General features: G+C 40.4%; 1 protein-coding gene across 1 annotated transcript in view; it reads right to left on the reverse strand.

Moving 5' to 3' along the window:
- The window catches only part of COL15A1 (collagen, type XV, alpha 1), a 109,993-nt gene that overhangs the window by 89,239 nt on the left and 3,080 nt on the right, over positions 1 to 17,674 (reverse strand). Inside the window, exons 3-4 of the mRNA XM_009895011.1 lie at positions 14,950 to 15,024; positions 14,427 to 14,522 (exon numbers count right to left, since the gene is read on the reverse strand). Coding sequence (XP_009893313.1) covers positions 14,427 to 14,522; positions 14,950 to 15,024 — 171 coding nt within the window. The remainder of the gene's footprint in view (positions 1 to 14,426; positions 14,523 to 14,949; positions 15,025 to 17,674) is intronic.

Consider the following 17,674-nt stretch of genomic DNA (forward strand, 5'->3'; position numbering starts at 1 on the left):
CCCCCCCCGGCCCAAACGCCTGCTTTGTTCAATGCAGTCAAAAACCTGTTGGGCACCATACATCGTTCAGCAAAGGCAGTTCATATTAGAGCTCATTCATGCAAGTACAAATAAATTGCTTACTGAGCTGGAAAAATGAGAACTGGTTACCTAGATGCAAATAACCATGATCTAATTTCATATCTGCACAAATCTGCGCAGTCTAAATCAATAATCTAGGTTTGAAAAAGACCACTTTCACAAACTCGGTCTGTCTGGGAGAAAATTGTGGAAGTTAAAAAGAGATGTTTAGGAATGCTTCAGCCAAATCGCCTGAGATCTACAACTCTAAAAAAAGAGGATTACATATCCAGTTTGGTTAAAAAGGAAAGTGACAGAAGATGAAATGAGGAAACTGATAGCAAAGAGTAAAAATGGTCAACAAGCAAAAGCAAAAAATTGCTAAGCATCAGTATTTGGTCAAGAGAGAGTAAGAATAACAAAAAGAATAATTTAAATACACCAGGAACAAAATAAACACTTTTAGTGGTGAAGCTTGGACACGAATACACAAATTAAAATCCACTATACAAGATGGAACACTTAAGTCATTTTCGTATCATATTTTGAAACAAGCACTATGATTCACTCACATCTTATAGCAGCAATGAAATATTTTGTGTTCCATTAGTAGCTAATGAAACCAGGAGGGATGTAACATAGTAACTATCCAAGCATTTTAAAGTTAGCAGGATGACAGCTTTCAGCAACAGAGCTGCTAGCTGATTTTTTAAAGATCTGTCTGGGTTTTGTCACTACAAATGCTCCCAAAGACTAGGGATTTTTTTCATCTGGTCTCATTTTTTTCCCATCTGGAAAAGTGTTAGAAGAGAACCTATTTAACTAAGCTGTGGGTAAGATCATAACCAGAGTGAGATAAAAAGACTGTTGATACAGGTTGTTTGAGTACTGAAGAAGCTAGCAAATGTTATGGCAGGACCCCCCTCAATTGTCTGCCAAAGGTCTTGGGAGTCTGGGGAGGTCCCTGCTAACTGGAAGGCAGCCGATACTATTCTGATCTGCCAAAGGGGTGTGAGGGAAGACCCAGAGACTACAGACCTGTTAGTCTAACCTCAGGTCCTGGAAAAATCATGGAGAAGATTATACTGAGTACTACTGAAATGCATTTAAAGACTAATGCAGTCATCAGGCACACTCAATACGGGTTCACAAAGGGAAAGGCCTATTTAACTAATTTGATATCCTCCTATGATAAGGTCTAGTGGATGAAGGGATGAAGGTGGTGGAGGTAGTTTTTCTGGTTTTAGTAAGGCTTTTGATACTGTCCCTCACAGCATCCTTCTAGACAAGTCGTCCAACTGTGGGATGAGCAGGCTCACTGTGCACTAGGTGAAGAACTGGCTGAATAGCAGGACTCAAAGGGTTGCAGTAAATGGGGCTACATCTGGCTGGTGACCAGTCACCAGCAGTACCCCTCAGGGTTCAATTCTATGGCCAGTTTACCAATGACCTGGATGCAGGAGTTGAAAGCACCGTTACCAAGTTTGCTGATGATACCAGACTGGGAGGTGCTGTTGACTTTCTTGAGAGACAAGAGTCCATGCAGAAGGATCTAGATAGATTGGAGCATTGAGCTATGATTAATGGGATGAAATTTAACAAGTCAAAATGCCAGATTCTGCACATACAAAGGAATAATGCAGGGCATAATTATTATGGGGATGAGTTGGGAGAGAGTGGCTTGAGAGCAGTTCTGCAGAAAGGGATCCAGGCGTGCCGGTGACAGTAGGCAATATGAGTCGGCAGTGTGCCCTTGCAGCCCAGAGAGCAAACCAAATCATAGAATCATAGAATAGTTAGAGTTGGAAGGGACCTTAAAGATCATCTAGTTCCAATCCCTCTGCCACAAGCAGAAACACCTCCCACTAGACCAGGTTGCTCAAAACCCCATCCAGCCTGGCCTTGGACACTTCCAGGGGTGGGGCATCCACAGCTTCTCTGGGCAAACTCTTCCAGTGTTTCGTCACCTTCACAGTAAAGAATTTCTTCCTAATATCTAATCTAAATCTACCCTCTTCTAGCTAAAACCATTACCCCTCATGCCTTCACTACGCTCCCTGATAAAGAGTCCCTCCCCATCTTTCCTGTAGGACCCCTTTAAGTATTGAAAGGTTGCTATGAGGTGTCCCCAGAGCCCTTTCTTCTCCAGGATGAACAACCCCAACTCTCTCAGCCTGTCTTCATAGGAGAGGTGCTCCAGACCTCTTACCATCTTCAGGGCCCTCCTCTGGACTCACTCCAGCAGGTTCATGTCCTTCTTTTGTTGGAGGCTCCAGAGCTGGACACAGCACTCCAGGTGGGGTCTCACAAGAGTGGAGTAGAAGGGCAGAGTCACGTCCCTTCACCTGCTGGCCATGCTTTTTTGATGCAGCCCAGGATGCAGTTGGCTTTCTGGTCTGCGATCACACACTGCTGGCTCATGTTGAGCTTCTCATCCACCAACCCCCCCAAGTCCTTCTCGTCAGGGCTGCTCTCGATCCATTCTCTGCCCAGCCTGTATTTAGGCCCACCTCTCAAGCCTGTCCAGGTCCCTCTGGATGGCATCCCTTCCCTCCAGGGTGGCGACCGCACCACACAGCTTGGTGTTGTTGGCAAATTTGCTGAGGGTGCACTCAATCCCACTGCCCATGTTGCCAACAAAGATGTTAAACAGCACTGGCCCCAGTACCGACCCCTGAGGAACACCACTCATCACAGGTCACCACTTGAACATTGAGCTGTAAACCGCAACTCTTTGTGTGCAACCATCCAGCCAATTCTTTATCCATCGAGTGCTCTATCCATCCAATCCATGTCTCTCCAATTTAGAGAACAGGATGTTGTGCAGGACAGTATCAAATGCTTTGCTCAAGTCCAGGTAGATGACATCAGTTGCTCTGCCCTTATCCACTAATGCTGTAACACCGTCATAGAAGGCCACCAAATTTGTCAGACACAATTTGCCCTTAGTGAAGCCATGTTGGCTGTTACCAACTACCTTCCTGTTTTCCATGTGTCTTAGCATGTTTTCCAAAAGGATCTGCTCAATGATCTTGTTGGGCACAGAGGTGAGACTGACTCGCCTGTGATTCCCCAGGTCTTACTTTTTTCCCTTTTTAAAAATGGGAATTTTTAAATTTCCCTTTTCCAGTCAGTGGGAACTTCACCAGACTGCCATGACTTCTCAGATATGATGGATAGTGACTTAGCAACTTCATCTGCCAGTTCCCTCAGGACCTGTGGATGTATCTCATCAGGTCCCATGGACTTGTGCACATTCATGTTCCTTAGATGGTCTTGAACCTGGTCTTCTGCTACAGTGGGTGGTTCCTCATTCTCCTGGTGCATTAAACACAGCATAACTACCTGGTCAAGAGAGGTGACTATCCCACTGTATTCAGCATTGGTGTGGCCTCACCTTGAATATTGTGTGCAGTTCTGGGCCCCACAATTTAAAAAGGATGTAAAGGTCTTTGAATGCATCCAGAGAAGGGCAACAAAGCTGGTGAAAGGGCTGGAAGGAATGTCCTGTGAGGAGCAGCTAGGGACTTTGGGTTTGTCTAGTTTGGAGAAAAGGAGGCTGAGGGGCAACCTAATTGCTCTCATCAGCTTGCTGAACAGGGGAAGGGGAGAGGCAGGTGCTGATCTCTTCTTCCTAGGATCCAGTGATAGGACACGTAGGAATGGCTCAAAGCTGAACCAGGGAAGGTTTAGACTGGACATGAGGAAGCATTTCTTTACCAAGAGGGTGGTAAAACCCTGGAACAAGTTTCCTAGAGAGGTAGTCAATGCCCCATGCCTGTCAGTGTTTAAGAGGCATTTGGACAATGCCTTTAGTAACGTGCTTTAACTTGGTCAGCCTTCAATTGGTCTGGCAGTTGGACTAGATGATTGTTGTAGGTCCCTTCCAGCTGAAATAGTTCTGTTCTGTTCTATTCTAAAATTGAAGTGTGCACATAACAAATGCTAAATCAGCATGTTTTTGTCTGACAAACAGGTCATAATTTTCTTCGTTATATGTGCTTGATGATAGTACCACTGTTGATCTGACTTTAGTAAATTTTCCTGACAGGCATTTGTCTGAATTCTATACAACATTGAAAAAAATAATGCTGTCTAATCAGTGTCACACATTATTTGGATTACAAATTGCATAAGTTGTACAATGATAAACTTACAGGAGATAGGACCACTTCTACCAGGTACTCAAGAAGACCATTTAAAAAAAATTATTATTTTCTAAAAGATTGTGCATTAGCATATCGTATAGCCATCTTGGTCATCTATGTTATGAAAAGGACATGAAAATTTGAATAAGTTCAAGAAAAAACTTGTAAAGATGAGTAAGTAGCAAAACTACTTGTCACAATAGATTTAAGCTTACACTACTTAAATAAAGACTGGATTTTTAAGCAAGAAAAATAGCTCAAAACTGAAAAAAAAAAGAAGATTGTGAGAACAATAGTTCATCTTGACATTAAAATTACTGCTTTTAAAAAATGTGAATGCAGACATGAAAACATTAGAGGAATTTGGAAGTCCTCCAACAAATATTAAAGTATGTCAGCTCCAATGAATGATCCTTAACCTAATGTTTCACCTTTTTTTATAATTTACCACAATAAACACAGAAACACTAGAAGACGCTGTAAGGAACAACTTTAAACACTTGAATAAAACACACAATGTGGAACTTTAGAATAATAGTTCTGTGTTTCGTGAAGCTCTATACTTTCTGGCAAACAGGAGGAGTCATCACAGAATCACAGAATTTTCAGAGTTGGAAGGGACCTCTAGAGATCATTTAGTCCAACTCAGTCATAACGCACTACAGTTTCAAGCAATACAAAGAATGGACTTTTGGCGTAGGAGCCACAAAGGTAAGAGAAAGGAAAGGTTGTTATTTAATTTCTGCTTCAAAAAGTCTGGGGTGGCTGTTGGATCAGGAATGTTAATTTGCGAAAAATGTACTGTTAGCTGATTATTTTGAAATATGTCAACAAGTAGGGCACGTACTTGAGTAGTTGGAACCCTCCAACTTGGAGGACTCCAAATGAGGGGCATACGTAATTTTAATTTGCACAATCACACACAATTCAGGTTACACATTACCTTCAAAATGCAACAGGCACAGTATCTTTCAAGGCCCAGTTTCTCACCAGAAAGGGTGATTTTGCTACATATGGCATAGCCACCCCCTTTGGGGTTCCTAGTGTCTGCAGTTCTGTAGGCTGGAATACTTAGTATTTAGGAGTTAAAAGGGCTGCCATTTTTCTTAGAACTATGTGAACCTCAAAGTAGAGACAGGCTACCTTGCATTTTCTCTTAATTTCCTTGTCTAGGAGGCAGGCCCCCAGAAGTCTACCCAAAAGGGATATCTAATTTTATAAGGGACTTGACAAAAAGTGATTTTGAAAATATGACCAGTCTCATTGCTATGTTTAAAGTTAATGCAATGTTTATAGTCAATTTATAGTTATTCCTAGTCCTGGCAGAATTGAATTGTCAGTTAAATTACAGCCCATCTTTGTCAGTTTCCCCTGCTCAGCAGCGTCCAACGCATGGTTGCATGCACACCTTCTCGAATTTCTTTTTCCATGAGGAATGATCCTGAAATGAATTTCTGCTTGGATGCTTACAACAAGACAGCCTGACTAGGACTTTTGGCAGGCATCTCTGACAGGTGAAAGACGTCCAGATATTGCCTCTTCTAGAGTAATTCTAAAATATGTGCTGGCAGCCTAGAGAAAAGCTAGGCATGGCTGTAAACTGCATTTATTCATGTAACTGCTCTGGCACAGACATGAGTAATATAAGGACCCCAAACAACTTTACTGACTTGCCTCAACTTTGATCCTTCGTAAGGCCATCTAGGGGTAGAAAGGTTGTTCAGTCTTAATACTTCGTTAGTCAAAGCTTCTTTCTATTGTGAGTGCCAGGAAAGCTGCTGGCTACTTTTTAAATGGATTTTTCATGTCTGGATGTTAACATACGCAGCTGTCAGGAGGCAGCACACACTGCTTTCTTAAAGAAATAACTAGCAGTTGCAGACACTTTTCCAGTGCAATCCATGCAGTCATTCCCTTGGAATACAGGATCAATCTCTTGGATGGTAATTCAAGATTTGGGGTATAAAGGGATAATTTACATAAACCAAAAATTTTCAGATTAGTTTGTGAGCAACCAAGGAAAGCCAGCAATACACATTTTAGGCATGGATTCTTCTCGAGTTTAGTGTGTTTTAGTGTTAGTCGTCTGTTTGGATCACCTGATAATGAATCACTGTGATAATGAAGTGCTTCTTTGCACTTGGTACTTCACACAGATGCACGTGGTGAGCACTCAGAGGGTACCAATTCAAAAAGGCACCCAAAATTCATGTATTTTCCTGCTCTTCGAACAAAAAGATAAGGCATATGATAAACCCATTGTACAGACCTCCTCTCTGCTTGTTCCTGGCAAAACAACAGAACCAGAGCCATCTTCTTCTCTTAAGATTTTCTGTGTGACAGTGGTGGACTCGCTGTTGCCTTGTCCAGTTTCCATAACAGCTGAATCTATATAAAATAATCACTTGTTAATGAGGGACAGAGCAAAAAATAAAACCTGCCCAGAGGTATTTATCAGAGCACAGATGCTGCAAGTTGTATGAAAAAAGAAATTATTCAGATTATGACCAAAATACATTCCAAAGATTAATATTAGTCACTTCATAACTCTGAAAATGTTAAAAGGAAATCAAAAAAGGAGAAAAGTGAGAATAAAATTATAAAAGAAATGGTTTTTTTTAAGGACAAAGACTGTATCGCATCATCTTTGCCTCAAGCTCTAGTCTAATGGTTGCCTACTTTTCATCTATGTAACAAAAAGTAAGAGATATGTACAACAGGTGCTATTGGAAGTATGCATGATATTTAAAGCAGAACATTGTCTTTGGCCTTATTAAGATAACTACCTTTACTTTTTGTTTTCTAGGGCTGTACTGAAATTGTCTTACTAGTGGAGGACTGGACTCCTCAGGGCGTTTTGCCCTGCTCTTATTACTATGCTGCCTACACTTGCATCCATAACACCCCACTGGTGCACCACTCGGCAGATCACATCCTTTGCAAGGAACATAAGCAGGATATAGTTGTTTATTCAGTAGTCATATTTAGTTCTACATGAAAGGCTATGCTTCACTATAACAGAAGGTCATCAAATTAAATACTCATCTTAAACTTCTTTTAAAGGAGCTACATGGCTTTAGGGCCACCAGCGCTATTTGCAGAGCTATGTCTCAAGTGCCATGCTTCTCACCGACCTGACACAGGATATTTCTCCTTTCATTCCCTTTGCCCAAAACTTGCACTTTACTGGAGTGTTGTAGAGTATCACAGCAGCAGCTCCTCGGGTAAGCTTCTTTGTTTGTTTTATCCATATTTTTTTTCCTTTTTAAAATATAAACCATAGTTCTTTCACTGAAATTCCACCACTATAGAAGGGTAAATCTATTTTCTGCATGTTTAAAAACAATGACTGAGATAAGCACGTATTGAGGTGACAGTAAAGTTCTGGAGCATGTCCAGAGAAGAGCAACAAAGGTGGTGAGGGGTCTAGAGCACAAGTTTTATGAGAAGCAGGTCAGAGAACTAGCGCTGTTTAGCCTGGAGGAAAGGAGGCTCAGGGGAGATGCTATCACTATCTACAACTTCCTGAAAGGAAATTGGACCAGTGCAGTGGACACTGGTCTCTTCTCCCAAGTAACAAGCAATAGGACAAGAGGAAATGTTTTCAAGTTACACCAGGAGAGTTTTAGGATGGATATTAGGAAAAAATTCTTCACTGAAAGGTTTATCAGGTATTGGAACAGGCTGCCCAGGGAAGTGGTTGAATCACCATCCCAGGAGGTATTTAAAAGACAGGTAGACACGGTGCTTAGGGACATGGTTTAGTGGTGGCTTTGGCAGTGTTAGGGTAATGGTTGGACTCAATGGTCTTAAAGGTCTCTTTCACCCTAGACGATTCTATTATTCTATGATATGGAGTGAAAAGTGAGAGATGTGTTGAATGGTGTCTGTAGTTCCTACCACTTACCTTTGCTGCTTTTAAAAAATTGCAAGTCTAACAGACTGCAGTTTCAAAGGCCAAATGTTTGATGTGCCAATTCTTTTCTAGCACACAGGATGTCCAAACCCATAGGTTTTTCTGTTCCTGTCAGCACCCAAAATATGACAGTGGCTTTTCATACACAGTTAAATGATGGAACTCAGACCTAGAGAACATCAATGACCCACACTCCCCCCCCCCCCCCAAAAAAAAAAAAAAAAAAAAAAAAAAACAAGCACTCGTTTTAATAAAATTAGCTGCTTCAGAGGTTTCTTCTAGTTTATAACTTCCAGAGAAATCATTTTCTTCCAAATAAGACAATATAGTTGGGGGGGCTTCCACTGGCTCAGCCAATGTATCTTCAGGCTAAAAAGAAACATAAAATCCCAAAGAAAAGTTTAGAGAAAAGTCTTACCACATATTTTAAAGCATGAATCAGTAGATTAACTTCCTCAATGCAGAGTAATCACATTTATGAAACAAAACAGAAATCCAGAGCTTTCCCACTAATATCTTGCCAGTATTGTCCTTACTCTTCTGCTGGCCTTAGAAACATAAACGGTCATTGCTATCACAAAAATTTATTAATGGCCCATATATACACCTTTTTTCATTTACAAGTTTTTAATTTAGTTCTCATTCTATTCCAATTTCCTCTTTACAGTACGCATCCAGTTTCTGCTTATCAGCAGATGTCACACTAATTTGGTCAAGCTCTTGAGAAAAACTAGCACAATACCTTTGAACTCCATTCTCCAAACCAAGTGATGTACACTTGACAAACCCATAGCGAGGGAGAAAAACACAAGGAATGCAAAGTTATCACTGCAGGGTTAAGATCCTGGAGCTGGCTGGTACCCATTCCTACTCCATGCTGGCTGTGCATATGCAATAGGTGGCTATTTTGATAACCTGTTATCAGCTGTGTGCAGGAATGTAAAGAGCCTAGACCCTACTGGATTTAGAGACCTGGAGAAGTGCTGTCTCAGTGTAGTGAGGAGATTACTTCATGCAAACCCACATTCGCAATTTAATTAAAATTTAACAGTGATTGTTGTCATGGTAACCTGGAGCAGACTTAATGATCCAAGCATCCTCGTCTTGAACCAGGTTAAGATGTGCAAAATGGCATAATAGGGCTTGGGGGAATAGTTCCTGAGTTGTCAGCCAAAGGAAGAGTGATAACATCACTGGCATAATTTTTATCCCACTGGTTTTGCATTCGTATAATTGAGGAAAAGCTTCAAGATACTTGTTATTAAGAAAGATATTGAAAATAGGCTCCATTTGAAGGGGAAAGGAAATATTTTCCATAGTGGGCCAGATCTGGTCCCCACTACAGCTGACAGAAGTAATTTAATTTGATTTCAGTTTTATTTACTCCACTTGAGAAAGAAACAAATGCATGTTTCTTCTGCTCTTATTTCTCTTACAACTATATACCTTTTCCTTGACATTCCATGTAGGAATATTTCAATTAATCTTTAGAGACCAATAAACCTTTTTATGCAGCCTGTTTATCTGAACCATAGCAAACTTACAGTGTTAAGCTACTCATGTATTACAGGGTTTTGTGTTTTAAAATCCTTAATAAGGCTGGGTCTTGGCTACTTTGAGAAAGGAGGATGAACTTTTCTCTTTAAATGCAATGTCCAGTGAGTTCCCTCTTCTGATGCAGAAGAACCAATACTTCAGATGAACAGTAGAAAGTAATTCACACAATTCAGAATGTGCTCAATTGTACAGTTTATAAAGCATTCCTGATGTTCACGTCTCACTAGGAAGATAAATAAAGCAAGAGCAGGACAAAGATTTAAATGCTTCATTTTGAGAAATAATTTAAAAAAGCTATAAAATGGAAAGAAACGCCTGCAAGGTATTAGTAAATATCCAAATCTAAGTCTCTGCCCCAGAAAACAATGGCAAAAATAGAGATACTTAGTTGAAGATAGTACAAAACCAACCCAAACCTCACACTACACTCATAAGAATGTAAACTTGATAGATAATGGTGATTAACTGCCTGATAGAATTATAAGAATTAGGATAATGAAAAAAGTACATTTGTGATTTAGTGAAACAATTGGAAAAAAACACCCTAACAAAATCTCTTGAAATAATCCCAGTCAGTTTAGAAATGAAGATGTTTCTATGGAATAAAGAAATAGTATCCAATAACCACACACAAAGGTTAGTGATCAACATCAGCCAATGGTGTTGAAAGGATGGACGTAGTAAAAGACTGGTAGAGCGGATATTCTCTACTTGTCCACATGTACTCCCTGTGCACAGAGGCAATGGGAAAATGTATTAGGAGATTACAGGTGGGCGTTTTAGTATCTTTTCCTGCCTCACAGGAAATAAAGCAACATGTCACTGTAGGTGGACTGCCCACAACAGTCTTCCTTACAGAGCTATATAGATATATTTGTATATATATAGAGAGCAGCTTTTGTATAGCTGCTCAGAAGTCAGTGAAGCTCTGAGAAGCACTAAGTCCCTTTGCTTTCCCATCTGCAGCTCCTGATGAATAGGACACTACAGAGAGGACAGACAGTTACAATCTAGCTCCTGCAGGGGAGCGAACTTAGAAGAACTACCTAAAACCAGAGTTATAAAAGGTTATTCCTGCCTCTGTTCATAAAACCAGAACTAGTGTATTCTCCTGCTGTCCTGCCCATTTCAAAACTTTCCCCCAGAAGAGAATGCTTCTTGGGAAACTCGCAGATATTGTTATCTCAAGATTTTCTGTCCTCTTGTGAGAAGGAAAAGACTTTCTGTGTCACCTAGACCATCTCCTTATAGTTTAGACCTCTTCTTTACAGTTCTTAGCACCCATACTTGCACTTCAATTCAGACACTGAGGACTTTCCTCCCGCACAAAAGATCCAGAATCCAGAGAAAGCCCCCAGTAACAGGAGAGAGGTCTGATGTGGGTGCAGCAAAAGCTGGGATCTTAATCACTTCCTTTGAGTTGATAGTAGAAAGAGATAGTCTATAGTTCAATCTACATCTGCTGTTTCTTCAATACATGCTGGGGTTTTTTGTGTACACCTTCCATCAACACTTGTTTTAGCATTCCTTAGCTTGCAACACAATGGCTTCCACATTTTCTGGGAGACAACTGTGCAGCATAAGAACTAAGTGTTTAGGTGGTACACGTGATTTTCAAGGAACATGGTAGGCACCACATTGCCCAGTCTGTTAGGAAATAGAAAAGGTATCACTGAAGGATTCACACTGTTGAGGACAACACTTCATTCTGGGCCTCTGTAAGAGCCCAGCAGGTCTTCCCAGGCTCTCTGGTGCCTAATCACTGCCTTTTGTGTTCAGGATGATGTTCAGACTGTAAGAATGGAATTTCTTGAATGTAACGTCTTCCACCCCAGGCACAACAGCAAGATAAAGCTTGCATAAATGTGACTTAGGAATCACTCCCTTGGAAAAGAGGACCTTCACTGTAACTTTTTCCATGATGGATTTCATTCTCTTGCGATAATGATAGATTCTCTTTGGTATTCTGTCCACTCTATGTCCAGCCACAGGAGACTTGAAAAGACAGAGTAAAAATGGACCCCAACCCATGTCACTGAGCCAAGATTCACACAGGCTGCATGGGCACATGGAAGAAATTTTAGTTAGGAGGAACCCCTTGAGGTCATGCAAGTAGACCACTCATGTAAGTAGATCAGCTCAGACATGACTTTGTCTAACCAAATCTTGAAAACTTCTAAGGACAGAGATTTGATATCCTCTTTGGGTGAACTGTTCCAGTACTGCACTGTTATCCTATTAAAGAGTTTTTCCTGGAATCTAGTTTGAACCTCCCCAGCTACAACTTGCAACTTTTGTTGTCTGTCACTACTGAGACAAGTCTGGTTCCATGCTCATTTGTGCCAATATGTATGTCAGTGCATGTGTCACTTCTGTAAAGACGGCAGATTAAACAATGAGGGACTAGGTTATTGAAACATAAAATCTATTAGTGGATTTTGTATTCATCTCTGAATTAAGGAACAAGGACAAAGATTGATTGCCTTATGTGATAAAATGATTGGATTTGTGGATGAGGAGAAAGCAGTGGATGTCATCCACTTTGATTTTAGCAAGGTTTCAACACTGTCTCCCATGATATTCGTGCATCCAAGTTAGGACATTACAGTCTGGATGGGAGAGCAACAAGATAGGTAAAAAAATAGTTGGATGATTGAACTCAGAGCATAGTGTTTTATGGGACATACTCAGGGTCCATCCTGGGATCTCTTCTGTTTAACATCTTCACCAATGACCTGAGGAGGCAGCAGAGTGCTTGCTTGCTCATAAAGTTTGCAGATGATCCTGAAGTGGGAGTTGCAGGTGCATCAGCTAACATGCTCAAGTGCAGGACTGACATCCAGAGGCACCTGGACAGGCTGGAAGAATATGCCAACATGAACCTTACCAAACTCAGCAAGGACAAGTGCAAAGGAAGAGTAGGAAGAGTATCACCAGCAGGTTGAGGGAGGTGATCTTTCTGTATTAAGCAATGATGAGACCCTCATCTTGAGTACTGCGTCCAGGTCCAGACTCACCAGACATATTGGACTAAGTCCCTCAAAGGACCCTATAGATCATTAAGGAACTAGGTAGCAGGTTGAGGGAGGTGATCTTGCTGTATTAAGCAATGGTGAGACCATTCATTCTGAGACTCATCTTGAGTACTGTGTCCAGGTCCGGGCTCACCAGACATATTGGACTAAGTCCCTCAAAGGTCCCTGTAGATCATTAAGGAACTAGGGTCTTTGGCCTATGAGAGGAAGATAAGAGAGCAAGGACTGCCCCATGAAAAGGCTCAGAGCAATCTTATCAATGTGTACAAAATCCTGATAAGAGGCAGTAAAGAAGACAGAGCCAGACTGTTCTCAGTGGTATCCAGTGAAAGGAAAAGACAATGGACACAAATTAAAACACAAGAAATTCCAGTTCCACATCAGAAAAAAGCTACACTGGAACACAAAGGCAGTAGAGACTCCGTCTTTGAAGAAATCCAAAACCAACTGGCACTGAGCAACCTGCTGTAGTGGACTCTGCTTTGAGAAGGGAGTTGTGTAGGACAATCTTGTGTAGGACAAGTCAGCTAATCTGTGATTCTATGAAAAACAAGGCAGGCCAAGGAGTTTGGTGGAGCTGTATGTGAAAGGCATAAAAATGAATAATGAATCTCTTTTCAAACACATCAGGAGCAGGAAGCCAGGTCAATAAACAATTAAGTTGTAAAAAAAGTGAAAAGAGTGCTTAGAGAATTTTAAGACAGCAGAAAAAAAAAGTTTTTTGCATTCATGTTGACCATGGAAGAGTTAAAATTCTTGCAAAAGAATATTCTTGGGAAACTGAGCAGAGGATATGTCTAAAAGTGAAGTCTTTGTAAGTACAGAATAGGAAACACACTGACTAAGTCAATGGCAACAAATCATCACAACCAAACAGTGTTCACCCATGAGTTCTGAAGGATTCAACAATGAAAGAGCTGAAGTATATGCTATAACAGGGAAATGTGAGCACACTTTCTGTAAAGTAATTTCTCATGTTCCTACTGGTTTTCTCTAAAGGAATCAATGAGAACTTGAATAAAAGAAGAATGCTTGATATAAGCTGCATGGAGAACTTCATTGTGAGGAATGGACTGGAACATTTCAGCCTGGCACAAAAAGGGAGGGAGAACACGTTGTAATAGGAACCTCTAAAATCACAAATGTTATGGTGAATAAGGAACAACTGTTTACTCTCTCTTCCAGTAGAGTAACCACCAATTGAGAGCCGCAGTTAGCATGTTCAGAAGGGCAAGCAAAAGGTGAAAGTCCTTCACAAAACATGTCATTAAATAAGTGAAGTAACTCTGCAGCAGGAAGCTGAGGATGGTAAAATTCCCACGGGTTTAAAAAACAAAAAACAAAGCAAGAAATTGAAGGGAGAAAAACTCAGCTGAGATCCATTAAACACAAACAGATAAACTCCTGGCTCAAGCATTTCCTGTGATGGAAATTGTTGCAGAGTGAAAGAGTATTCCTGCTAGGTGTCATATTTATGTTCCTGATCTGTTGTTATACTCTTCCCAAAGCACTGGTTGCTGATTGTTGTCAAATATACCAGATTTTTGATCTGGTGCAGTGCAGCTATTCTTATGGATGGGTGCATGTTGTTCTCACAAGTGCCTTTGGAAGTTGCTGCATATGAAAAACTAGTGACAAGATCCAGACCTCGCTATCTAAAAAAGTGATATTAAACCAGAAATGTAAAGCAAATAAAACAAATAAATTTACCCTTATGGGAAGACGAGGAGGTGCAAGGACTTCTTGTGTCTCAGAAATACCTTCATGTTCTTGAATGCTGCCATTGCCACTGATGTCCCCTGAAACCTGTGCAAAACCCAATCATGATAGCAAGTTCATACAAGTCAAGAAAAAAAAAGCACGATGTCCAAGGAACTGGCTACTTCAATGCAGAAAAAACTTTTTTTCAGTTGGTAAAGCCTTGGTGTCATTAGGATGTTAACTTATTTCAGTACTTACAACATTTCATGAAAATGACCCATCAGAAAAATAAAAGTCATAGTTCATTTTCTCAAAGGTGTTATAGGCAAAAGAAAATTATGTTTTTGAAAAATCAGTTTTAGGGGCTGTGTAGTCAAAAAGAGATTCCCACACAGAGATAGTTTTAAGTACGATACTATGTTCCCAAGAAGAAATACTATATTTAGTCTTACGAAAAGTGTCTAACGGCAAATGACTTCGAAATCTCTGAAGCACTGAGGATAAATAAAGAAGTGTTTATAAGAATACTTACATAAGGATCATCATCTTCACAATGATCTTCAGTAGCCCTTGGGTCAGATTTGATTGTCAGATGTTGAATTGAGCCCTACATGAAACAACAAAAACAGTTCAAGGAAGCAATATTTTAAGTATCATGTGTGAAGTGGGGGTGTATACAGGTGGAAATTAGACAAATCAACAGAAAAACCCAGTCTTTGTTCCGATTTGCTTGGAAAATGAACCAAAGCACAACATTTTATGATAATAAGCCCAGTTTAAAAATGTAAACATGTTCTTACATTTTCCTTTTGCAAAATGTAGAAAAAACTGAAGCTGTCAGAATAAAATTACTACCGTATCCCAATGACAATACAATTGATACACTGTATTGTTAGTGACCCGACTGAGGGATCTAGCCCTAGATTATGTCCTAGAGTCTGTAAAACACTGTCTGCTTTTTCTAGCTAATAAGTACATTGCAGCATGAAAAATGGCATGTGAAAACCCCTAAAAACTGAGACAAAGGATGTGATGGAAATACCAGTAAGTGATGAAGTGGGTCAGGGAAACCTTTTCAAAGCAGAAAGAAAGGAGATGGATTTTCTGATAATAAATGTTTCATTTTTCAGGGTTACACATTACATTTCTCAGTCAGAAATGCTGAAGGAGCAGCAATAATTTTGTTTTAAATATTTAAAGTCTTGTTTCTTAGATTACAAAGACTCAGTGTTCTAAGAAACATGTAGGGGACCTTCCCCTTGTTACAAGGTCTCACAGAGTTAGGCATGATGCACATGTAGGACAAAAAGACGGGTATTCAAATCAAGAGCCATCTTACCTAACACACATGACCTGCCTCTCCCTGTTCTGCCAACTCTATTTTTTTTCTCTGCTTTTGCATTTTCTGTAGAAAAGAGCCTGAAGAAGCTGACAGATTTAGTCTTTGTCTCTATACAGACACAGAATACGTCTCAGTCCAGTGACTTCTCTTCAAGGAGTTAGAACATTTACACCATACAACAATATGTTGGTTGTGCTCTGCCTGCCGAGTACTACCACAGACACACAGCAGATCTGCTCACTCAGCGGTATAGAAAGCCTGAGTCTTGATAAGGAAAACTGCAACAACTGTTGAGATAACTAGTATGCATTGCTGATACTTAAAGCCACCAAAAAATGCAAACCCCAGAGGAGGAGTAACTACCATTTGTATAGACTATATCTGACTTTCCTCTCGCTCTTTCCTCTCTGCAGTAGTCCTCTCTCCCTGTCCTAGAAGCATTGGGGAATTATAAGCTAGGAAGCACTTTTGAAGCAGTATTTCTGGTGGCTTCTAGAATATTTCAGAAAGAAACAAAATCTGAGATTCTGTCTTTAATCATCCTTGTAAAATTACAAGGTAATTTTTGTACCTTCAAAGACCATGAAACTCATGTAGCTGGTGCCTCCTGAGTTTGCAGGCAATCTGAGAGAATGGCTTAGTGAACTGAACAATCCTGTTTCTCTCAAAACTTAATAATGGGCAACTCAGATATTGAACCATGTCAGACTAACTGAACAGTTTGTTGAAAAATTATACATGAAAGGAGGCACAATCAGACACTTAAGCAGTCTCTTGGAAGCGATGCTTTGTTTTCACAGTGAGTGAATCGCATTTGGAGAACACATTTTTCTCCTCTTGCTCTAATCCATGGCCCTGGATGGTGAAGGAAGCAAAAAGGAGAGCCCTAATGTTTCCCAAGTGTTGCTGCTAGCCAGTTACTCCAACCAGGAAAGTCATGGCCAAGTCTGCCATGGTAGGGACGGTAGGTATGAGGTATTGTAGTCTCCCTCTGAGTCTTATGCTTGCTGCTGCCTTCCCTGTTAAAGCTGGTTTGCAGAATGTCGTCATCACCAATTCAACTATATTTGGTTGTTGTCTGGTTCCTACTTTTCTTTACAAGCAGCAGGGCTAGAATTTCCTTTTGTTTGCGTGAAATCTGATGATAGTTATGTCCTTTTGTGTCTGGCAACCAGAGCCTTAGACACACAAATTCCCGTTAGCTAGAGCAAACCAGCAACTGACATCCAGAGTCATTTGCATAGTCTGCTGTTTCTATTTTGGGCAATCTATGTAAACAGTTCTTGTCATACAAACAGAGCTTGAGGAGGAATCAACCATTTAGTTTTCTTACCCACAAGCAAGTGTGACATAGGATGCATGAAGAAATAAAGGCATAAGGCCTAGAGTACACATCACAATTAATGGTACTGAAGTAGTCGCAATATTGGCTGAAATGTTTGTACTCGATTTAGCATACAGAACAGCCTATTTCAGTAGAAATGCCGCAAAGTGTAACCCACCGTGCATTCCTTATCACCAATAAATCTGTAAATATGGTGATAATCTTAGCAACTGATCATCACATATGTGTTTTCCAGGCGGGGTACCAAAGTGATCTCATTTTCTTGAATGTTTCTCATTCCTACCTACTAATCAGGCATCCCCAATACTCCAGTCATCCCATCTGTCTAAGAAAGTTAGTGCCAGCAGGCAGTTTTCCTACATATCCTGATCTGCCACTTATTTGCTGCAATATATTCCTGTAATTCTAGGTGCTTAGACTAGTCAGATAAATGATAAAAGTACATTATCCTTGTTGCTTACCAGAGGGAGCTCACAACCTGCCAGTACACCTGAACTTTGGAAAGATTTTTTTTTTCTCTAAAGTAAAGGATCCATTCAGTTTTGTTCTGCTGCTTTACTCATTTAGGGA

Source organism: Charadrius vociferus, unplaced genomic scaffold (assembly GCF_000708025.1).
Source record: "Charadrius vociferus isolate BGI_N301 unplaced genomic scaffold, ASM70802v2 scaffold51, whole genome shotgun sequence".
In the NCBI taxonomy this organism is placed as follows: domain Eukaryota; kingdom Metazoa; phylum Chordata; class Aves; order Charadriiformes; family Charadriidae; genus Charadrius; species Charadrius vociferus.